Source organism: Neoarius graeffei, chromosome 28 (genome assembly GCF_027579695.1).
Source record: "Neoarius graeffei isolate fNeoGra1 chromosome 28, fNeoGra1.pri, whole genome shotgun sequence".
In the NCBI taxonomy this organism is placed as follows: Eukaryota; Metazoa; Chordata; class Actinopteri; order Siluriformes; family Ariidae; genus Neoarius; species Neoarius graeffei.
In genome coordinates this window covers 8,640,688-8,664,994 of record NC_083596.1, presented here as the reverse complement: position 1 = coordinate 8,664,994, position 24,307 = coordinate 8,640,688, and the positions used below count along the sequence as shown (strand labels likewise).

The 24,307-nt window shown below is 42.3% G+C and overlaps 1 protein-coding gene and 1 long non-coding RNA gene across 3 annotated transcripts in view; one reads left to right on the top strand and one right to left on the bottom strand.

Moving 5' to 3' along the window:
• The window catches only part of LOC132875786 (uncharacterized), a 41,839-nt gene extending 33,236 nt beyond the window's left edge, over nucleotides 1-8,603 (top strand). The window contains exons 2-3 of one of the 2 annotated variants that reach the window (XR_009651879.1): nucleotides 4,617-4,705; nucleotides 7,997-8,603. This is a non-coding gene — a long non-coding RNA (uncharacterized LOC132875786). The remainder of the gene's footprint in view (nucleotides 1-4,616; nucleotides 4,706-7,996) is intronic. The other variant, XR_009651880.1, reaches the window with a different exon arrangement.
• A 4,521-nt stretch (nucleotides 8,604-13,124) lies between these two features.
• On the bottom strand, nucleotides 13,125-18,756 carry june (JunE proto-oncogene, AP-1 transcription factor subunit). The gene is made up of 2 exons (XM_060913443.1): nucleotides 18,459-18,756; nucleotides 13,125-17,990 (listed from the first exon to the last, which is right to left on the bottom strand). The coding sequence occupies exon 2, from the start codon at nucleotides 17,882-17,884 to the stop codon at nucleotides 16,853-16,855; it is 1,032 nt and encodes a 343-aa protein (XP_060769426.1). The 5' UTR covers nucleotides 17,885-17,990; nucleotides 18,459-18,756; the 3' UTR covers nucleotides 13,125-16,852.
• Nucleotides 18,757-24,307: the final 5,551 nt, after the last annotated feature.

Below are 24,307 nucleotides of genomic sequence, written 5' to 3'. Positions count from 1 at the left end.
CTCAAAGACCAAAGACATGGTTATTGATTTTAGAAAGCACAACCAGATCCAGATGCCCACAGAAATTAATGGTCAGAAAGTGGAGTGTAGACAAGTACAGATACCTTGGCACCATTATTGACAACAAGCTCACATTTGAGGTAAACTGTGAAGCTGTTTTTAAAAAGGCCAACCAGCGTCTGCATTGTCTGAGGAAACTGTCTTACTTTCACATTGATCGAACCTTGCTTACCCTCTTTTACCGTGCTTTTATTGAATCTATCTTATCTTTCTGCTTGGCGTGCTGGTTCAACAACCTGTCTTTTAAAAACAAGAATTCCCTTTTTCAAATAGTTAAGTGGTCTGGCAGGCTGATTGGAGAGCCACAACTTAGTCCTGAGACCCTGTACACCAGACAGTTGCAGAGGATAGCTGGTTCCATCTTGGAAGATAGCTCTCACCCACTGTATAAGGAATTTCAGCTCCTTCCATCTGGTTACAGATACAACCTACCTGTCTGCAAGACAAAGCGTTTCAGAGGAAGTTTTGTCCCCTCTGCTATTAGAGAGATTAATAATATAACTTCTAAACATAGGCTGTAATAGCACAATTTATTTTATTTGTTTTATAATTAATTTTTAATTTGTTTATATATTTAAGGATCTTATCAGTCTCATTTTATTATATATTCATCAATCTATCATGGCTGGTATATCACTGTTTTTTTTTTTTTTAAACAATGTGACACTATGTCACTTTAGGATGCGCTACTTTGGTACTGTCTAATGTAACTGTTTTTAAACATTTCTGTAATATTTCAACGTTTGTATGTTAAAGGAACAGTCCACCGTACTTCCATAATGAAATATGCTCTTATCTGAATTGAGACGAGCTGCTCCGTACCTCTCCGAGCTTTGCGCGACCTCCCAGTCAGTCAGACGCAGTCAGACGCGCTGTCACTCCTGTTAGCAATGTAGCTAGGCTCAGCATGGCCAATGGTATTTTTTGGGGCTGTAGTTAGATGCGACCAAACTCTTCCACGTTTTTCCTGTTTACATAGGTTTATATGACCAGTGACATGAAACAAGTTCAGTTACACAAATTGAAACGTAGCGATTTTCTATGCTATGGAAAGTCTGCACTATAATGACAGGTGTACTAACACCTTCTGCGCGCTTCGGCAGCGCATTGATACGGAGCTCAGATATCAATGCGCTGCCGAAGCGCGCAGAAGGTGTTAGTACGCCTGTCATTATAGTGCGGACTTTCCATAGCATAGAAAATCGCCACGTTTCAATTTGTGTAACTGAACTTGTTTCATATCACTGGTCATATAAACCTATGTAAACAGGAAAAACGTGGAAGAGTTTGGTCGCATCTAACTACAGCCCCAAAAAATACCATTGGCCATGCTGAGCCTAGCTACATTGCTAACAGGAGTGACAGCGCGTCTGACTGCGTCTGACTGACTGGGAGGTCGCGCAAAGCTCGGAGAGGTACGGAGCAGCTCGTCTCAATTCAGATAAGAGCATATTTCATTATGGAAGTACGGTGGACTGTTCCTTTAAGTGTGTCCTTTGTTTTAAATGTTTTGTATGAGTGGAGATCACTTGACTGCACACCAAATCTACCTTTGGGTACAAATAAAGTAATCTAATCTAATCTAATCTAATCTAATCTAATCTAATCTAATCTAATCTAATCTAATCTAATCTAATCTAATCTAATCTAATCTAATCTTATGTGTGTGTGTGTGTGTGTTATTTACCAGCTGGGAGGTCCGTATGGTGAAATACCGTGACCGAGGTCTTGAAAGTACTGAGCGAGGCCCTCTGGGCCGAGGTCAGTATTCAAGGCCGAGGTCACAGTATTTCACCATACGGACCGACCTTAAGCTGGTAAATAACATGTTTATTTTTTTCTTTACCAAATTCTAACAGAAAACAAGAGCGACCGAAAGGGAAAACTGAGGCGAGCCGCCATTTTGAATCCTCATTCACGACTGTAATGCTTCCTCCTCGGTATACAAGTGCACTTCCATGGCAGGAAGAAAACTACATTTTGCCGCGTATGTAGTCCCCTATTTATACAAAATTGAGTCATTCAGGATTCAGCCATGTTTTTGCTCGGCGTTAGCAACAGTTACATGTTTTTAGCTTTCTCCTGAAATATTTTCTTTTATTTCTTCTTCCTCAGGGTAGTAAAACTCACTTTCGCTGTGAAGACTGTCGTTATCACTATCCATGCTGTAAAATTAATGCTATTCTCCTGAGAAATGCTGGCAAAAATTTATAAGATTTTTGATAAAAATTTTATGAATAAATCTTATAAAAAAGATAAATGTTGACAAAAATTGCTACGATGTTTGTTGTTGTTGTGAACGAGCGAGTTGCCAGAGGTCCGTAACTGGGGTCCGTACTGTAGGATACGGACCTGCTCGCCAGCCAATCAGAGCACAGGATTTGATGGAAACCGGACCGCGAAAAAAAAAATACACGTTATCAATGATACTCGTCTCATCTCTTGTAATCATCACTAAGCTGTGAGCAGCATCAGGGCTTGTAGTTAATATTTTGGTTACCAATTTTGTTTACTGTGTTTTGTTCAAAATACAGTGTTGTGAACTAGATCTCTTTTCAAAATAGTAAGAAAGCACTTGTTCATGAATTGTCTCAGAAGCAATATTTAGTACTAACGAGCACATTTTGTTTCATAAGTGTAGTGTAAAGGCTCTAAAATAAAAAAAAATTAAAGCGAATATCTGAAGTTCGACCAATTATACTTTCAACTTTTACTCTTAGTTTTCACATTTGTCAAAGAATATATCAGAAATTTATTTTTTTTAAAATTATTCATTGAAAAACATAAGTACTCATTACAACTCTTGTTGGATGGCTGGAATTCTTAGCCTAAATATCTGCCAAAAAGCTAAAAAAAAAAACCAACCAAACAACTTACAAAACCTTTCATTGATATCGAATCAGTAGCCTTGGCGAACCACGAGGTGAATTTTGTTTATCTTTTTATCTGCCGATTATCTTCAGATACTACGAAGTTATAACGAGTTTCTCTTATTTCGTTTCTGGTTCTGATTGGTTCCGAAGTTTATCAAGAAGTAGAATGGGTAATCGAATTTGATCAGGATAAGTGCTGATTGGTTACGAAGTTTCGGTATTGTTCCACTCATTCTTACATTCTTATACTTGTTCTTGTGTACCTTTGATAACGTGAGATCAACTGTTCATATCGCGAGATCATGATTCGCCGTTCTGGTGATTGTAATGTTTATGCGCATGCGCTACTGTAATCCGCATGCGCAGTGCGCGATTGTTACACCCTTACACTCTTACAGCACGATGACAAAGTGGCTCCGCCTCTATATGAAGCAGTAGCCACAAAAAGTACAATGCTATTATTTGATTCATAACAAAAACGATAAACTGTAATCAATGGCAAAATGGTGTACATAATATAAGAGGCATAAAACGCTTCAGGACGTGCTGTTATTACAAACGCAACGCTCGGTCGTTGATTATTTTCCTGTAATCGCACACCATGTCATGTTTATTTTTATGTTCGGATTTCTTACACAGAATAAGATGTGATCTGTTAGAAGCATAATTACAGGATCGTTGTGTATTTTTCGAGGCACTTGTTGCTGACCTTAAGGAACTCTGACATAACACGCAGAAATGACAACAAGCTGTGTAAATAAAAACAAAACAAAAACAGAAAACAAAACAGGAACAAAGCCCGAACCTTGTGGAACACCCCTGTAATCTCAGAGCAGTCACTCTTTCTTGGAAACCAGCTTCGAGTCAGACGTATCTGCCGTGGGTGGTCTGTATGCTATAATAAACTGATGAGAGCTCCGTGATGTAGTGCTGTGATCAACACACTATGTTTTAAGCTCAGGCTAAAATGACGCTGGGTTTCATTTGGTACTTTCACACACAGCTCATACTCACTGTCCATTACCTCAGCAAGTGTATTCCATGTATTAAAAAAGCCTGACACGGGCGGGGAAATGCCTGGGGATGTTGTTATGATGATTTTTCTGAGAGAATGATTTCATTCTTCCTTCAGTTACAGTAATACATCATCATCATCATCATCGAGGAGATTTCCTTCCTTCTTTCCTCCTTCTTCTGATGCTTTTTTTGATTTTCAGTTCATTTGACTGAATGTCTGAATGTGTTCGTTTCCTTTCTCGTCATGGCTACGCTTCATTAGATCCTCCAGCTTGTAAAACACACACACACACAACCCACAGAGCACGTCAAGGCAGCAATAGTTGCCAAGGCGATGTAGGAAATGTTCACCTGAAATAGCTGCATGCACCAAGCACTTGTGCTCGCGCGCCTCATTCCACTCATCTTTTATTGAAACACTCATGTTCAGGCCAGTGTCATTACCACACACACACCAGAGGGAGCGGGTGTGCGCCTCTTCCCACTCCTGTGTTGCAATGCTGTTACACACCCAAACCCTCCCAAGACAAATACGAAAATCAGTGGCACAAATCCCTCCTTTACCTGCCCTACTCTCTCTCTCTCTCTCTTTTGCATTCTCATTTCTCTTTATACACCCTTAACCAAGGATGATTTTGACACATTTCATTTCGAAATCCTCATCAGGCGCTAGTATTGATACGTTCTGGAATGCACCTAGTTCCTGCTTTCCGACCACAAACAGGACAGAGTTTGTCATGTGCCCAACTCCAAAGGTGTGTCCTTTTTCCTTTCCTTACCCACGGGCAAGGCGGGTGAAACCGCCACCTCCTTAGGATAATCATTAAAAAAAAAACTTGCTAGATGTACAGTAAATAAGAAATCTATCAGGGAGGTCATGTTCATATCCTCGGTTATGTTTGTTACAGAAAACAAGCATTACTCAAGGACAGTTTGAACCCCCCCCCAAAAAAAAAAAAAACCAAACAAACAAAAAAAACCCAGCTGTTTCTCCGAGGTTGTATTGTTCATGACCTGAAAGTTGATCGTGCGCAGAGAATGGACGTCGTTCTGCGAGGATCACAAAGGAAAAAAGTCTGAAGACACTTTCATGGAGAATATACTGTAGATGGAACTCATTGATCCAGTAATTCTGGATACACACAGTGAAATATCTTTTAACGAACGAAACAATAAATCTAAATTAACACACAGAATTAAGACTAAGATCAAAACGTTTTGAATAAGTAAAGAATTCAACACTTAACGTTTTGCTGTTAAAGGAATACGAGCCCGTCAGTGACGGCGTAGCTCACTCCGGCCCCGTCCAGTCCAGAAGGAATGATCTAAAGTGAGCCACCTTGCGCAATAAATGTCGCAAGCTATATACACTATATACAACGTATATATAGAAGCTACTGTATATAGACCCTAGGAATATCGACCTATTTGCCAGAAAGAATCCAAAATGGCATGGCGGCACGGTGGTGTAGTGGTTAGCGCTGTCGCCTCACAGCAAGAAGGTCCTGGGTTCGAGCCCTGGGGCCGGCGAGGGCCTTTCTGTGTGGAGTTTGCATGTTCTCCCCGTGTCCGCGTGGGTTTCCTCCGGGTGCTCCGGTTTCCCCCACAGTCCAAAGACATGCAGGTTAGGTTAACTGGTGACTCTAAATTGACCGTAGGTGTGAATGTGAGTGTGAATGGTTGTCTGTGTCTATGTGTCAGCCCTGTGATGACCTGGCGACTTGTCCAGGGTGTACCCCGCCTTTCGCCCGTAGTCAGCTGGGATAGGCTCCAGCTTGCCTGCGACCCTGTAGAAGGATAAAGCGGCTAGAGATAATGAGATGAGATGAGAATCCAAAATGGCAAGGAAGAAGCGATTTTTGTTGAACCGCTCATTAAGGCTTAATTAGTCCATAACTTCATTAGTAATTGTAATGAAGCAAATCTGTCTAGAAGTTATATGCGCCCTAGGTAGCCCTACCTTCATGCCAGAAAGAATCTAAATCGGTGAAGAATTGAGAGAGAAGAAGCAATTTGTATGGAAACTGCTCGTTAGGGATTGATTAATTACTCCATATCTTCATTATTATTTGCTATTATGCAAATTTGGGTAGAAGCTACGTATATGCACCCAAGGCAGACCTACCTTCCTGCCAAAAAGAATATATCCAGTGAAGAATTGAGAAAGAAGAAGCGATTTTCGTGAAATGTGGACGATGACGGACAACACATGATGGTATAAACTCATCTCCTGTTGGCCGGATGAGCTAATAATCAATGGCAGCATGGTGTGATGCAACCTAACAGAATGATTTACGTACTATGAATACTGTATTAGCTCCCTGAGCCTGATTCTTGTCCTATAACCATACACAAACATTGTGTATTATTCCTCTCACACCATAGCAATTTGCCAAGAGTCCAGCTTTCTGTTTATTACAAAATAACGTTCTTTTTATCCATTTATAGTTTGTTTTAATGTTATGGAACGTCAAAAAACAGTCATTCACAGTCCCGTTTTAATGAATAGAACAAAAAATCGAGTATGAACCGAATTACCTTGAGTGTTAGAAAAGCACTGATACTGATACTGGAGACTCCTTCCTTCGAAACGCAAAATAAACTCATCTCATCTCATCTCATCATCTCTAGCCGCTTTATCCTTCTACAGGGTCGCAGGCAAGCTGGAGCCTATCCCAGCTGACTACGGGCAAGAGGCGGGGTACACCCTGGACAAGTCGCCAGGTCATCACAGGGCTGACACATAGACACAGACAACCATTCACACTCACATTCACACCTACGGTCAATTTAGAGTCACCAGTTAACCTAACCTGCATGTCTTTGGACTGTGGGGGAAACCGGAGCACCCGGAGGAAACCCATGCGGACACGGGGAGAACATGCAAACTCCACACAGAAAGGCCCTCGCCAAAATAAACTCTTACATTTTAAATTTGTTCATGTAGGTATGACTGGGTCTGACTTTAAACTGCAACCGGTGATGAGTCTCAGGTCCGGGAGGACTTGAGTATTGGGGAAAGTGGAGTTACCCCTTAATCACCATTGCTCCCAGGTCCGCTCTGACCCGGAGTGGTAGCACCTGCCTGGGTTCCAGCTATGGGTTAAATCATAGATACATCACCAATAAGGTGCTGGCAGCAGGGCGGTTTTTGGTGCGATGTGGCAGATGAACCCAACAGGGTCAATGGCACACCACCAGATGGCATGCGGAAGAGCCACTCAAATGGCCAACGGATGGCATCACTCGGCAAGTCAGTTGTCACTGCGGGGCAACTTCCATACCCATCAGGTCTGTGGCACTTTTGTGCACCACTTGGTATCAGGTCTGGAGGTCCAGAGAGACAACACGATGGGGGCACGACATCGTTTGTCTTATCTTACTGTGCAAGGCGCTTCATTAGGAGAGGAGAATAGTATACGAGAGCTCACGAGGCCAGATATTCCATGGTGACTCGGCTGGGCCGTTCCTGACGCCACTGTAAGCGACTCTGTCGCTCTGGTGTGGGTCTTGTGGCCCATCTGCGTTTCTGCGCATCCTAATGAAGCAGTCATCGTTGCCAGCGATGGACAGCCGATGATGTAGCCGAACGAGTCGCTCTGAATAGCTGCTACTATAGAAATGATAACGTCATCTGTGGAAATGAAGCAACACCTTCTGACCAATCAGAATGAAGAATTCTATACATTGTGATCGAATGATGTTTCAATGACCATTTAAAAGGTTACCACTTTGTATTCTAGCACTGTTAGACTTTTATTACCTTTATAAACACGGACAAAACACGAAGGAACAGAATAACGTTGAAGGTGTTGGAACAAATACTTCATTTAAAAAAAAAGATTCATCTGCTTTGAGATCATAATGAGACTGTAAATGATGCTTTATGAAATACAGGCGTGACTCGAGGCTAAACGCGTTAAACCTGTTGAATAAGGACTTATTATTATTATTATTATTATTCAATGTTATACATATTTAACATACACTCCCTGGCCACTTTAATAGGAACTTGTTCTTGATTCTAAGTTTCCTGTTCTTCGCAGGAGTGGAACCCAATGTGGTCTTCTGCTGTTGCATGCTGAGATGCTTTTCTGCTCACCATGGTTGTAAAGAGTGATTATATGAGTTACTATATGAGCCCTTCCTGGCAGCTCGAACCACCTCCAATCTGTCCATTTCCCTCTGACCTTCTCTTATCAACAAGGCATTTGTTTCCACACAGAACTGTCACTCACTCAACTAAATGTTTTTTGTTTTTCGCACCATTCTGTGTAAACTCTAGAGACTGTTGTGTGTGAAAACCCCAGGAGATCAGCAGTTTCTGAAATACTCAAACCAGCCCATCTGGCTCAAACCAACACCCATGCCACAGTGAAAGAAAGTCACGCTTTGAGATCACAATTTTTCCCATTCTGATGTTTGAACATTGTGAACATGAATGAACTGAAGCTCTTGATTTGTATCTGCATGATTTGATGCATCTAATTGCTGATTCGAGAACTGCATCAAACAGCAGGTGGATGGGGGTTTCCTAATAATACACTCCAGTGAGTGTAGATTGTATAATTTCAAATTAAATGTATTATTATTACTATTATTCAATAAATACTAATGATTAAAAAATGAAGCAAAGTTATGCGTGTTTTTTTAGATGGGAGGGATCACACATTCACTCTCTCTTGCGACTGTCAATCATGTCTGTGAGCTTGTGTATGCAGAAGAGGGCAGATTGCATCTTTTTTCTGAGTGATACCGCAGTTTGAAAAGATGCCGTGTTCCAGTCGCTGTCATATGAAGACGCAGAGAGCTGACTGATGGGCAAGAATTGGCAAATTGGGAAGAAAAATAAGTACTAAGTACAGTCCAGAGATATCCAGAAGTGCCGTTGAGCCAGCTACTCGATCCCAGAAAAAAAAAAAACTTGCCTTTCAATGTTCAAGCAATTTATATTGTCTCCGCTGCCCAGAATTTGCTGCAAATCCAATTATTCCACCAGGAAATTGTCTTCAATTTGGGTCATGACTGGAAGCGAAGCCATGTTTGTTGATCGATTCTCGCGCTCTGATTGGCTGACCACGTCACCACGCCGTAGCATATGTAGTTATGTTACAGAGCCAGGCAGCGTACTACAGAGGGTAACTGAGAAAGCCAAGCACACACACGCACATCTGGAGGGAAATTTCATACATATTTTGCAAGTATTTTACAGGGAAATGGTTAGTTATTTATTCGCTGAGAATGCACCAGAAGGCATGTAAATTTCAAAAATTTCTAGCATTAGCCGCCTACGACTTTTTTTTTAAGCTGGCTACTTCAGATTTTCTGGAGAACCCTGACGGTAGTAATAATAATAATGATGATAATAATCAAAAGAGTCATGCGAAGGAAGAACGGAAGAAGGGAAGAAGTTAAGAAGTTGTGTGTGGCAATCTGGTTGTCGGTGCTACGCCTGAATTTTTCCTTCTTGTGCGTTTTGCTAGTTTCAAGAAAATTCTCAGAGTGAGTGTGAGGTGAGCGCTGCTTTACTCTGATGTCCCTGTTGGGAAAAAAAAATCACTACATGAGATGAAGAGATGGATCGAGATGTGATATTTAAAGCCTGAATTTCTATTTGGCATCACGAAAGCTATCTTGTGAAGCAAACACACCTACACGAGAAAAAGAGAGAGACAGGGAGAGAGAGAGACAGGGAAAGAGAGGGAGAGAGAAAGAGAGAGAGAGGGAAAGAGAGACAGGGAGAGAGAGAGAAACAGGGAGGGAGAGAGAGAGACAGGGAGAGAGAGAAAGAGACAGGGAGAGAGAGAAAGAGACAGGGAGAGAGAGAGAAAGAGACAGAGAGAAAGAGATGGAGAGAGAGAGAGAGAGAGAGAGAGAGAGAAAGAGACAGGGAGAGAGAGAGACAGGAAGAGAGAGAGACAGGGAGAGAGAGAAAAACAGGGAGGGAGAGAAACAGAGAGAGAGAGACAGGGAGAGAGAGAAACAGACAGGGAGAGAGAGAGAGACAGGAAGAGAGAGACAGGGAGAGAGAGAGACGGAGAGAAAGACAGGGAGAGAGAGAGACAGGAAGAGAGAGAGACAGGGAGAGAGACAGACAGGAAGAGAGAGAGACAGGGAGAGAGAGACAGGGAGAGAAAGACAGGGAGAGAGAGACAGGGAGAGAGAAAGGGAGAGAGAGAAAGGGAGAGAAAGAAAGAAAGAAAGAAAGAAAGAGACGAAGAGAGAGAGACAGGGAGAGAGAGAGAGACAGGGAGAGAGAAAGAGACAGGGAGAGAGAGAGAAAGAGACAGGGAGAGAGAAATAGAGAGAGATAAATGGAGAGAGAGAGACAGGGAGAGAGAGAAAGAGACAGGGATAGAGAGAGAGAGAGAGAGACAGGGAGAGAGAGAAAGAGACGGAGAGAGAGACAGAGAGACAGGGAGAGAGAGAGACAGGGAGAGAGAGACAGAGAGAGAGAAAGAGACAAGGAGAGAGAGACAGGGAGAGACAAGGAGAGAGAGACAGGGAGAGAGAGAGAGACGGGGAGAGAGAGAAAGAGACAAGGAGAGAGAGAGAAAGAGACAGGGAGAGAGAGACAGAAAGAGACAGGGAGAGAGAGAGAGACAGGGAGAGAGAAAGAGACAGGGAGAGAGAGAGAAAGAGACAGGGAGAGAGAAATAGAGAGAGATAAATGGAGAGAGAGAGACAGGGAGAGAGAGAAAGAGACAGGGATAGAGAGAGAGAGAGAGAGAGAGACAGGGAGAGAGAGAAAGAGACGGAGAGAGAGACAGAGAGACAGGGAGAGAGAGAGACAGGGAGAGAGAGACAGAGAGAGAGACAGGGAGAGAAAGAGACAGGGAGAGAGAAAGAGACAAGGAGAGAGAGACGGAGAGAGAGAGAGACGGGGAGAGAGAGAAAGAGACAAGGAGAGAGAGAGAAAGAGACAGGGAGAGAGAGACAGAAAGAGACAGGGAGAGAGAGAGACAGAGAGAGAGAGAGAGAAAGAGACAGGGAGAGAGCGAGAGAAAGGGAGAGAGACACAGAGGGAGAGAGAGACAGGGAGAGAGAAAGAGAGAGAGACAGGAAGACAGAGAAAGAGACAGAGAGAGAGAAAGAGACAGGGAGAGAGAGACAGGGAGAGAGGGAGAGAGACAGGGAGAGAGAGAAAGAGACAGGGAGAGAGAGAGACAGGGAGAGAGAGACAGACAGAGAGAAAGAGACAAACAGAGAGAAGTCAGCAGGTCAGCAGGAAGTCAAAACAAAACATGTTTCCTAACAATGGGGCATTTTAATAATTTGTCATCCTGCGCACTTCAATCCTTAGCTGTGACTTTTACTTTCACAATGACCCAGGCGCCTATTCCATGTACTTTACTGGAAACCTCGGGCTTCTGGGAAAGCCTTTACACACAGAGGGCGGGTGGTAGAGCCGAGTATGACTGTGCTCTTTCACGCTGTCTGCTCTATAACAGTGAGTATGTGCGTTTAACACGTCTCACAAAAGCGGTTTTGTCGACTTTGTGCCCGGGGAAACCTCCATGACAGAAGGCTTGTAGGTCTGAACTGCAGCGTGCTCGCTGGCGATGGTGTAAAAAAGTTTTTTTGATTGTGTAGCCGGGGCATCTCCCTCTGTCTGAATTTACTTCCTCCTTGGGTTTCTGAAACACACAGAACCACACGCACGCACACACACAACAGCTATCAGTTACACCTATGATTTATGGGCAGGCCTGGGAGTGCCCCTTACACACACACACAGCACGGCTGTCACACATAACTGAATGTTTTATCACACACAGCACGGCTAAATACTCACATCTGAGTATCACAGCATCTCGAACAATAGTCACAGGTTTATATTATATTCATATAATATATTAACACTTATTACGATTGAAATGTTATCGTTGCTATAGCAACCAAAGGTTCACAAGGACTTGTATGGCGGATTATATGGTTTGTTTAGCAAAAAAAAAAAAAAGCATCATCATTGATATGGTTAGGAAATGTTTACGTAACAGCGACGTAAGGATTCGTAACACTTTGGGAAAGTCTTCAAAAATCGTTCTAAGGCGATATTCAGGGTCACGCTAAGAAACCAGTCTATAAAACGTCTATAATTAGCCCTCAAAGTTCTCATGGGTGTGGAAGGTGTTAAAAAAATTTTTTAAAAGCAGCATTTTACAAAATTGGTGAAACTTCTGACGAGGCGAAAACGCCTACATTTCATACCATCGTAGTTCAATCGATGTATTTCAGACACTTTTTTTCTTCATATCAGCGTCCTACTGAACCCTGGTTGTTCCCGTGAGAAGTTTATTGGCAACCAATCATTTTAATTTCCATCAAGTTTTGTGAGAATACATTTTCTAGAATCATAAACACAGAAAAGAAATACATTTTGGTGTCTATACCGAGGCGCTCAGGAACAATGGACGTCTCATGCGGTCTGTTGTTTGCTACACTGCACCAATAGCATTGTTCCATTAACTCGACCCACCATAATCGCACACTGATTGTGATTTTTTTTTCTTTTACCGTACGTGACGTTATGGTCAGCATTGGGTCTGATCTTCTGAGCACGAAAGTAAAATCCCGTCTTGTAAAACACTCATCAGATCATTGAAGATGCTTCAATTCCACGAAAACAAATATGACTTTATGAAGAGTTTCAAACAAATCACATCGTGGACATTTAGCTGAAATGGAGATGACGAAAAGCGAAACTGGAACATGACAGCAATTCCTCAGAGCGAAGCTGTAAAGATGAGGACCAGCCCACTGGCAGGAATCTAGACTATTTATAACTTCTAAGGGAGGTGTATTTCATCACAAAAGCTGAAATAACCATCATTTGCATATATTAGAACAAGGAACAGAGAACAAATTACCAAGTGTAGGGTTGAGTGCAAAAGTTAGTGCCCCCCATTGACTTTGGAATGGAAACATGGAAACTGTCGTGTGTTTTATCAGAGCGTTTTACAGCTACATACTGTCAGAAACAGGGATACAGTAGGAGTCTGTTTCTGTTCCCCTAAGGTACAGTTTACACTAATGTACCCCCGAGGGATCATTTTTGGACCTCAAGGTAACTATGTGTACCTTTTCAGGGCAAAAAGGTACATATATGTTCCCAAGCAGTATATAAAGAGTACAGATAAGTACCTTAGAGGGCACTGATCCAGTAACAAGCCGTTGTACTTCTAAAGGTATAATAAGGTACTTTATTTTCTGAGGGTGTAATCAGGTAAAATCAACTGCAATTTGGGGGGGGGGGTAGACAGAGATAGATATCTCTCTATATATAAATAAAGAGTATAATAAAAACAGTGACTTTTTTTCCCCCCTGGACACATTTTCACAACATTTCTGAACATTTTTGTTACTCATACCCATTAAGAAACATTGATGAAACTTTACACACCAAATATCTTGGTTAAAAAACAAAATAAACCAAAACAACAAAACAAACAAGGGTGGACAAACTTTTGCACCCAACTGCATAAACTCTGGCTGAAATCAAACCTGAGACGAGCAAAGCGTGTTCAGAAACCTACATCTTTATTGATTAAAAAACATGAAAACAAGGAACAATGTTCAGAACCAAAAAAAAAAAAAAAAAAAAACACAACAAAACCAACAAAATAATAACAACAACAACAACAACAAACAACAATGAATCGAAAGCAAGGCAAGTCGCCCATTAGTCACGTCGTCTTGTGATTTCACGGAGACTACAGATCCCATCAGGCTGTCAAGGGGAGAGAACAACAGAGGAACGAGCAAAGGCTGATGGGTAAAAGCTCCGCCCAGAACAACCAACCAATCAAAAAAGTCCTTTATTTCAAGAGCACTATTTTAAAAATCAGTCATCACTGCACAATTATGTATGATTTTTCTTTTGTTGTTACAAATTTCAAATCAAATTTTTTTTTTGTTAGAGTAAACTAATACTGTCTTACAAAAAAGTGTATCTTTGGCTGGAGGGCGGGGCAGGTGTTACATGCGTCAAATGATAGTGAACACCATCATCATCACGGACACACCCTTCCATCAGGACAATTATCCCAGACGTCTGATATCTTGAGTCCACCTCCTGAACAATCTCGCAGCTTCAGCAAACAGGTTTAGTGTGAAAAATAAACGAAGTGACTCTCGTTTTCTTCGGATTTCATCCAGGATGCTGGATACAAAGCCGTAAATGTCAGATCAGATACAAGAAAATGCCACAAGTGGTACATTTCATATCGACAATTCGGGCTGTAAAGTCCTAAAAGGCCTCAAGTGCACATCATGGATTGTAAAGTTGCCTCCTCAGACCAAAAAAAAAAAAAAAGAAAAAAAGTCCTTCGTTGGCGTAAACCTTCAGGATTTCGTGCTCGTAAACGTGACTGGTTTGTTTGTTTGTTTTGGAGTCTTCTTGAAATCTCCCTTCACAAGTGGCAGAAATGCTCAAAGCGTAAAAACATTTAATACCAGCTCAATAAATAAAGTATTTCTGGAATGAGGAAAAGATCTACGAACCAAAGTACAGTATGCACATTTACTGTTCTCACTCTTCATTAAAACATTATTCATTTTCTTTGTACAAAAATAGAAGTTTGTGACATCCAAAAAACAAAAACAAAAACCAACATATTCAAGTTTCAAAAAATAAATATTTCCCTTTTGACGCTCGGAAAAGGTTAATCAACAGTTCGGATCAAACCCTTATTCGGACTGATAAGAATATAGACAGACATCTATATATGTACTGTACATATATCAGATTTAATGTGTTTGTTTAGTAGGAAAGGCAGTTGGACAGAAATTCAGTGCACCAACAGTGTGATAAGAGTTCTCGCTCTGAATGAGCGTTAATCACCTGGGGGAGAAAAAGCAAGCTATGGTGAATAGGCAGGTGCCGATACTTATGAAATGTCCACAATACAATATTATCGTGTATGAGGCTTGAAAATGTCATCGTAGACCCGATTCTACAGGCAGCACAATGACAGCTGTGTCCTGGAAAAAATTTTTGAAAAAAAAAAAAAAGTGCCAATTTTCAGTTTAAACAATTTCAGGTGCCAATACTTATGCACAACATTATCACAGGTACTTTAAAATACCCTCATGCGTTTAGTTCAAGAGTTAGCATGACGAGCGCCGTCTTTGAAAGCGTTTGTTTGTTTTAAGATGAATTGGAAGCAAATTTTTGACTTTTTTTTTTCCACTTACGCAATTACACAAGTATCGGTTCATTCCTAGTCTTAACAAAACGGAGTTTCAACAACAATTTAAAAAAAAAAAAAGAGCATTCTGAAAATTCCTTTCCCACGATATTATTATTATTATCATTATTTATATAAACAGCATCCTTTAGCTAATATAAAGTAAACCAGTTCTGGACTGAATCTTCGATATCGTACCAACAATCTTAACGTTTTACTTTTGTTTTCCACAAAAAAAAAAATCCAACCAACCAAACAAACAAAAAACCAAAAGTCAAAATATTACACTGTACACAAAGGATAAATATTAGACGTTGTTTACTGTTTCAATTTTATGTGCAACTATGTAGTTCCCAAAAATAAAAGGAAAAAAAAATGCACAAAAACAAAAAAGGTTTCAACACAACCCTGGTATTCGAACCTGTACAGTCCTGTTACACAAACAACATAAATATCATAGATAAAGTTTTTTTGCATAAATAAAATTGTTTTAGAAATTTTACAAAAACAAACACTATTGATCAAAAGCCCTTTTCTGGCTCAAAGCCCTCATGGAAACATGTCCCTTTTTTTTTTTGAAGCCTCAGCGGTTTAAATGAAAAAGAGCAGCCACAAGGTGTTAAAACGCATCCCACTGAATAATCCAGTGCAAAAGGTCTGTTCTGGAATGTTCTTGGGTTGCTCAAAATGGATGCTATTTAAAAAAAAAAAAAAAATGCCCCCCCCGTGCACGCACACGCGCAGGACCAAAACTGTTGTGTTGTTGTTTATCATGTTCATCATATAATAAACAAATAATACTTATATATATTTAAAAAAAGTTGCTTGGAGATTTAAAAAAAAAAAAAAAAAAAAAAAAAAATGTACCTGTATCCTGTATTCACAAATTGCACGATATCAAACAAACCGACGGACGAGTGTACGTACAAATAGGCTTCGAAGTAGATCACTCAGACTGGACTGCAACAAACAAGTCTCCACTTATGGTAACTACAACACTTTGGACATATTTAATATCAATATAAATGGCGGATTTCGTTTTCAAATATGCACACACCTTCGATCAGGAACGAAATTTCGCTCGTGTGGCTGGGTCACTGTAGGTTTGTTTGAATATATAGATATATAGAGAGATGTAAAGATAGTATAAAAGTTCAGATTTGCAGAATAGTGCATGTTGTTGGAGGAAAAAGAAGGAGTTACCCTGCGACTGTAATACGAGACCGTACTCCCATCCCAGTGAAAAAGTGTAAAATCACTTTTAAAAATAACCACAAGCTGCTCATCCTCAGAGATGAAGTCGTCCCGCTGAAGTGCGTCTGTAGTTTCCGTTCGAGTCGTCGTTCGTCCTACACGTCCCGTTTGGTTAGTATTGCTGTGAGGCTGTGAGCCAGTCTCTCGGTCCTGATTAACCCGACGGAGTTCGAGTGCAAAGTGCAGTCCAATGAAAAACGGCTTGTAAGTGCGACGATCTTCCCTTTTAACAATGAGAGATCACAGCTGAGAGATCACTCACTCTCTCGCTCTGCTCTGACAAGTAGCTGTTTTTTTTTGCACTCTCTCTCTCTCTCTCTCTCTTTGTGTGAGGTTCCATGTCGGTCGGGACGAGGTTTCTGTTCTCTTTCTGCCCTTCTCCAGGATTCGCTGTTCATCTTTCACAGCGACATGAAGTAGCAGAAGGGAAATTGAGAGTTCAGGAAATAAACAGCACCTTCAGCAGCTGGCGCTCTCGCCGCTCTTGGCCATGCCGGCCGATCCGACTGCGATCTGACAGCCGTTGGTCACGTGGTTCATGACTTTCTGTTTGAGCTGCGCGACCTGTTCGCGCAAGATGCTTGCCGTCGACGCCAGGTCCGAGTTCTGCGTCTTCAGCACCTTCACCTTCTCTTCCAGGCGTGAAATGCGCTCCAGCTTCCTTTTGCGGCACTTGGAGGCCGCGATGCGATTCCGCAACTTTTTCCTCTCGGCCTTGATTCTCTCCTGGGTCTCGAGGTCAATCGGTGAAAGGGAAGGTGGAGAACCGGTTGGATCTCCTCCAGGGGGGTGAGGAACCTCTGGAACGGTCTGAGGAGCATCAAGACCTCGACCGTGAGGGTGATGACCTTGCCCCTGGCTGGAGTGGGCTGTAGCGTGAGCTGGGGTGTACGGGATCTGACCTCCAGGATATGACGTAGGGAGCTGGTTAGGGTTATAACTGCTCAAGTTGGTGTAAATCGGCATCTCGGCGCCCGACATGAGGTTCCTTTGATACGGCCCCTGAATGGACGAGGATGGAGATATGGGTGCCCCGACCAACTGGTTCTGTTTGTGTAGATCTGCCAAAGCTTTGACGAAACCATCTGCGAAGCCTTCCTGCTCGTTCGTAGCCTGGCTCCTGTACATGAAAGCGTTGGTGGAAGAGTTAGGCGCTGGGCTTGTCGTGACCAGCCCCTGGTTAGACTGGATGATCAAGTGCTCCAGCTCGGGATTAGACAGCTTCAAGAGGTTCATGTCACTCGATGACATCAGAGCGCTGTTCGGATTGCTGTTCATGCCCAGGCTCGGGTTGACGGTGCTGGCGGCCTGGCTCTGCAACAGCTTCAGACCTGGCGAGCCTCCTACCGCGCCGGGGAAATTGTGCACGGCCATATTCTTCTTACTCATCATCTTGTGGCTTGGATAGCGATCGTAGTCTGGAAGTTGCCCGAAGTTTGGAATGTTCGGCGTATCATCGTGGTAGAAGGGTGTTTCCATTTTACCTGTCATTGACGCAGGAGTACGAAATCTTCATAATCTGATTAGGAAGGGATTCACGTTAAACATAGTCCACGTTCGAAAGTGGGCGGGGACGGGTATCTGGAGGAAGGACAACCTGGAAGACAGACATGCGTGTAAATATGAGAAAAAAAAAAAACCAAAAACGTTGAGTAACTTTTCAGTTAAATATTTTTCTGACCCACAGCACAGAGATTCGAACATACAACCATCCATCCACCCCACACACCACCACCACCAGGTGAAACACTGCTCCAGGATTATTTACATGCTCTTTAATGTCACATCTACTGCTTTGATTTAATTCTAATGCTCATTTCTACACACACACACACACTCGTGTAGGTTTTGTTTGAATCAGGCACCGGTCCGAGTCAGGCGATGAATAATGATTACGGTAAGTCGCGCGCGTCTCTTACTGTCTGTGTAGGTGAGAGAAAAACCCGAAAGAACGAGTCACAGAAATAAATCACCTTCCCATACAGCGCAGCGCAGCGCATCCCACTGACTCAAAACAGTGTGTGTGTGTGTGTGCGTGATTAGTCAGTAATCAGACATGAGATACCGTGCACGCGGAGATCCGTCCGTCAACCCGCGCGAGCGACAAACGCACTTCACTCCTCTCTGTGCGCGAGCGCCTCCGGTTCCGAGTCCAACAGCGTCACGGCCATAAAATCCAAACCCACCACGATCTCTAACCAAACCCCGCCCCGAACCCGGTTTAAAGAGATATTTATATTTATAGATCTATATCTCTGTCTCGCGCTGGGTGATCCGAGCGCGTGCGCCTTCCTCTCCGGTCTCCGCGCGACTGCGGGACTTTTCTGCTCGACTGCTCGGTAAAACACTACACGCCCTTCTCTCCGCTTCGCTCCACTTCCTGATGCTTGTCCCGCGCCGCGCGCGCGCTCCTGACTCCTCCCCTTGCTCGAAAAGCGCTTTCTGATTGGTAGTTGTAGTGTAAGGAGGGGGAAAAAAAAAAAAAGGGGCTTAACCGTGCCTATGGTTACCAAGACGGGCGTTTCGGCTCCCTGCTGTGAGTCGATTCTTTCGAGCAAAACAGTTTAAACGAATCGACTCCCTCGTTCGATCTTCATTTGATTCCTTTGTTGTGTTCATAGCGGTTTAAGATTTCAAAGAGTTTTTATTATATCCACGACATGTCGGAGAATCGAAATGCCGTCTTAGTTGTAAAATCTTTTTTTTTTTAAATTAAGCTTCCACCTCAGATACAATAAATAAACAAACACATAATTAAAATAATAATAATAATGGTGGTGTAGTGGTTAGCACTGTCACCTCACAGCAAGAAGGTCCTGGGTTCGAGCCCAAGGGCCTTTCTGTGCTGAGTTTGCGTGTCAGCACTGTGATGACCTGGCGACTTGTCCAGGGTGTACCCCGCCTTTCGCCCGTAGTCAGCTGGGATAGGCTCCAGCTCGCCTGCGACCCTGTAGAACAGGATAAAGCGGCTAGAGATAATGAGATGAGATGAGATGAGATGAGATGAGATGAATATCCTGTTCTACAGGGTCGCAGGCAAGCTGGAGCCTATCCCAGCTGACTATGGGCGAGACCGTGAGAGGCGGGGTACACCCTGGACAAGTCGCCAGGTCATCACAGGGCTGACACAGACACGAACAATCATTCACACTCACATTCACACTACAGTCAATTTAGAGCCACCAATTATCCTAACCTGCATGTCTTTGGACTGTGGGGGAAATCGGAGCACCTGGAGGAAACCCATGCGGACACGGGGAGAACATGCAAACTCCGCACAGAAAGGCCCTCATCAGCCACGGGGCTCGGACTCGGACCTTCTTGTTGTGAGGTGACAATGCTAGGCACTACACCACCATGCTGCCCTATATATATATATATATATATATATATATATATATATATTCTCATCTCATTATCTCTAGCCACTTTATCCTGTTCTACGGGGTCGCAGGCAAGCTGGAGTCTATCCCAGCTGACTATGGGCGAAAGGCGGGGTACACCCTGGACAAGTCGCCAGGTCATCACAGGGCTGACACATAGACACAGACAACCATTCACACTCACATTCACACCTACGGTCAATTTAGAGTCACCAGTTAACCTAACCTGCATGTCTTTGGACTGTAGGGGAAACCGGAGCACCCAGAGGAAACCCACGCGGACACGGGGAGAACATGCAAACTCCGCACAGAAAGGCCCTCGCTGGCCGCTGGGCTTGAACCCGGACCTTCTTGCTGTGAGGCGACAGTGCTAACCACTACACCACCGTGCCACCCCCAACTCCAAACCAAACAGCACTTTATTTACTCAGACCTTTATAATAGATTCATGAAGAGATGTTATGAGTCAATTCAATTTGAACAACCTTTACTATTGTTTGTCTTATCTTAAAAATTAAATGGGATCATTTCGTCAGCAACGAAGATGTGCTGAAGAGGGCGGGGGTCGACAACATCGAATTGCAGTTGGTGAAAAGTCACTTACTGTGGTTCAGTCACATCTGTCGAATGTATGAATGATGGCAGACCAGCAATATGGTGAACTGGCTCATGGTTCTCAACCGATAGGATGTCCGAAACTTCGTTTTAAAGACACTTGTAAGAACGCTTTAAAGTGCGAACGTTTCTTAGACGTATGGCAAACTGGGGTGGAAAACAGACAAAAATGGAAAAAGCTAATAAGTTTAGTGTGTGACTCCTACAACTTGAAGAGAATTGCAGAGTACGCGAAGCACAAGGAAAGGAGAAGAGAGAAGAAATGATACTATACTGTGTTTTTTGCCCATTTTTGATCTCAGGCATCAATATTATTGTTCTTCTTCTTCCTTGTCCAGCACTGTTGCCAGATTGGGGCCCATTTGGACCCTGCTGATCCACATGTCATATTAATTGGAGCATAGTTTTACGCTGGATGCTCTTCCTGCCATAATCCTCTCATTTCTGGGCTTGGAAAACAACCACACACACACACACACACACACACACACAGAGGCAGTTTAGAGTAGCCAGTCGGCCTACCTGCATGTCTCTGGGAGGAAACCAGAGCACCTAGAGGAAACCCATGCAGACAACATATAAACTCCACACAGAACTCCCCCCCATCAACCACTGGGCTTGAACCCAGACATTCTTGCTGTGAGACAACAGCGCTAACCACTACACCACCGTGCCACCCAACAACTCTTATTGTTATTATAAAGGTTCCAAATGAACTGATTCATTTGTGAATCAGCGTGGCTTTCTTGTCTTTTAGCTATATTGCTAGTAAACTTCTCATACAGTCTTTAATCTGATCTCCATCAGCCAAGTGAAAGAAATTTTGAACTCAAAATAATTAATAAACATTGACAAAAACCCAGAGGTGATTCTAGAGTCTGTTGTGGCCCCAAGCAAAAATTTCCAGGGGGCCCTTCTGACCAGTGTTCATCACCAATATGTTATAAATAATCTGACACCAACGAAAAATGTATGAAACCAAAGTTTTTTAAATTCCAAATGTGAAAATACAATGGTAAAGAACAATAAAAACAATAAAAAGCAAAATAAATAAGCCCTCGGGCCCCGACTCTCGGGGGGCCCCTGGGCCAGGGGGCCCCAAGCAGTTGCCTGCCTTGCCTGTTCACAAGCTGCACATCTGCAAAAACCCAAGCCAATTAAAAACAAACAAACAAACATGTTCATAAAGAGTCGTTCGTTTGTGAGTCGGTTCAATTCAAACAACTCTGTAACTTATAATTATAAAGGTTCCAAATGAACCGATTCATTTGTGAATCAATGTGGCTTAATCTACTTTTTTTAAACTATATTGCTCACAAATTTCTCATACAGAATTTAGTGTGATCTACATAACCCAAATGAAAGATAAAGCTGAACTCGAAATAATTAATAAATGTTGACAAAAACCCAAGCCAATTAAAAACAAACATGATACGTTCATAAAGAGTCATTAGTTTGTGAGTTGGTTCAGTTCAAACAACTCTGATTGTAACGTATTATAATTATAAAGGTTCTAAATGAACCGAATCATTTGTGAATCAGCGTGGCTGTCTCATCTTTTTTTTTAAACCATAGATTAGATAGATTTGATTAGAACTTTACTGATCCCTTTGGGCGGGTTCCATCAGGGAAATTAAAATTCCAGTAGCATCATTACAGGATAAATAGAGAATAGAAATAGAGAAAAAACTTCTAGATAAATTAAATTAAATTAGGTATTTGCATATACAAATATAAAAAAGAATAAGAATAAGATATGGGGAAGAGGGGAAGAAAAAAGGGCCAACGGAAGAGGTATTGCACATTATATTGCACATTGTCCAGTACTGTTTATTGTCAGGCTAGGCTACTGCTCCTTCCCGTCCTCTGTCCTCCTGTTACCCCTCCTCCCCCCCAGAGAGGAGTTGTACAGTCTGATGGCGTGAGGGACAAAGGAGTTTTTAAGTCTGTTCGTCCTACACTTGGGAAGGAGCATTCTGTCACTGAACAGGCTCCTCTGGTTGCTGATGACGGTGTGCAGAGGGTGACTGGCATCGTCCATGATGTTCATTAGTTTGTCCATAGACCTCTTCTCTGCCACCGTCACCAGAGAGTCCAGCTTCATGCCGACCACAGAGCCGGCCCGCCTGATCAGTTTGTCCAGCCTGGATGTGTCCTTCTTGGATGTGCTGCCCCCCAGCACACCACGGTGTAAAACAGGACACTGGTGACCACGGACTGATAGAACATCCACAGGAGTTTCCTGCAGATGTTAAAGGACTGCAGCCTCCTCAGGAAGTACAGCCTGCTCTGTCCTTTGCTGTACAAGTGGTTGGTGCTGTAAGTCCAGTCCAGCTTGCTGTCCAGCCACAGCCCGAGGTACTTGTAGGAATCCACAGCCTCCACCTCGACTCCCTCGATCAGAACCTTGTTCTGGACCTCCCAAAGTCAATGACCAGCTCCTTGGTCTTCGAGATGTTGAGCTGCAGATGGTTCCTGTTGCACCAAGCAGCAAAGTCCCTCACCAGGTTCCTATACTCCTCCTCTCTGTCATCCCTGATACACCCAACGATGGCTGTGTCATCGGCAAACTTCTGAATGTGACACAGCTCCGAGTTGTAGCAGAAGTGCTAGTAAACCTCTCATAGCCTTTAATCCGATTTACATACACCAAGTGAAAGAAAAACAAAATTGAACTCGGAATAATTAAACATTGACAAAAACCCAAGCCAATTAAAACAGCAACAACAAAAAAATGCTCATAAAGAGCCATTCGTTTGCAAGTTGGTTCAATTCGAACAACTCTGTGGTGGGTTTCACTAAAGCCCCTTAACACTAAGAGCATCTTAACAAGGAGAGAGAGTGTTCATTGTGCTGCTTGCTCTACTGTTTAACTTAGATTAGATTAGATTAGATTAGATTAGATTAGATTAGATTAGATTAGATTAGATTAGATTAGATTAGATGATCTTTGTGCTACGATGGTTTTGGAAAACTTGGCACTGATTGTAACTTATTATAATTATAAAGGATCCAAATGAACTGATTCATTGTGAATCAGCATGGCTGTCTTGTCTTTTTTTTGACTATAGTGCTAGCAAACCTCTCATATAGTCTTTTATCTGATCTCCATCAGCTGAGTGAAATAAAAAAAATAACTTGAAATAATTAAACATTGAAAAAACCCCAAGCCAATTAAAAACAAACGCATGATACGTTCATAAAGAGTCGTTCGTTTGTGAATTGGTTCAGTTCGAACAACTCTTATTATAACTTATTATAATCGAACCGATTCATTTGTGAATCGCTGTGACTATCCTGCCCTATACGTTTATTGCTACCAAATCTCTCACAACCTTTAATCTAATCTAACTACTCGTTAATCTATCTAGTTTTATTACTGCAGAACAAAAGTGAAATCAAACAGGTGGACATTTCTTCATACAGATTGAAGAAAAAGCTCTAGCAACCCATAATAATGTGTGAGTTCACACACAAGCAGTGTTGAATTCACTCTTTTGTTGTTGAATCAACATCTGTGTCCAGCTGTAGGTGTTGATTCAACACTAAGGGGGATTTTGTTGTGTTTAACACATCATTCTAATACTAAACGATGTAGTTCTGGGAAAGTGATTGTACTGTCACATATTTGTCATTACCACAAGGAGATGTAAGTGATAACTTGCACTTATTTTCTTTTCTTCTTTTTTTTCTATTTCTATTCTGTACATCATGGAATGTTATGTTGTGTTATGTTATGTAACTTTCCAACTGAACATCCAGAAGTTTCAAGTGCGGAAATAGAAAATGATAGAAAGCGAGATTTTCCTTTGTCAGATCTCAGATCAAAGTTCATGCAACTGATCAGTCAGTATCAAAATGTCTTTTTACAAACCGAATGCCTCTTGAATACCTTAAGAATGAGGAAGGAAAAAAT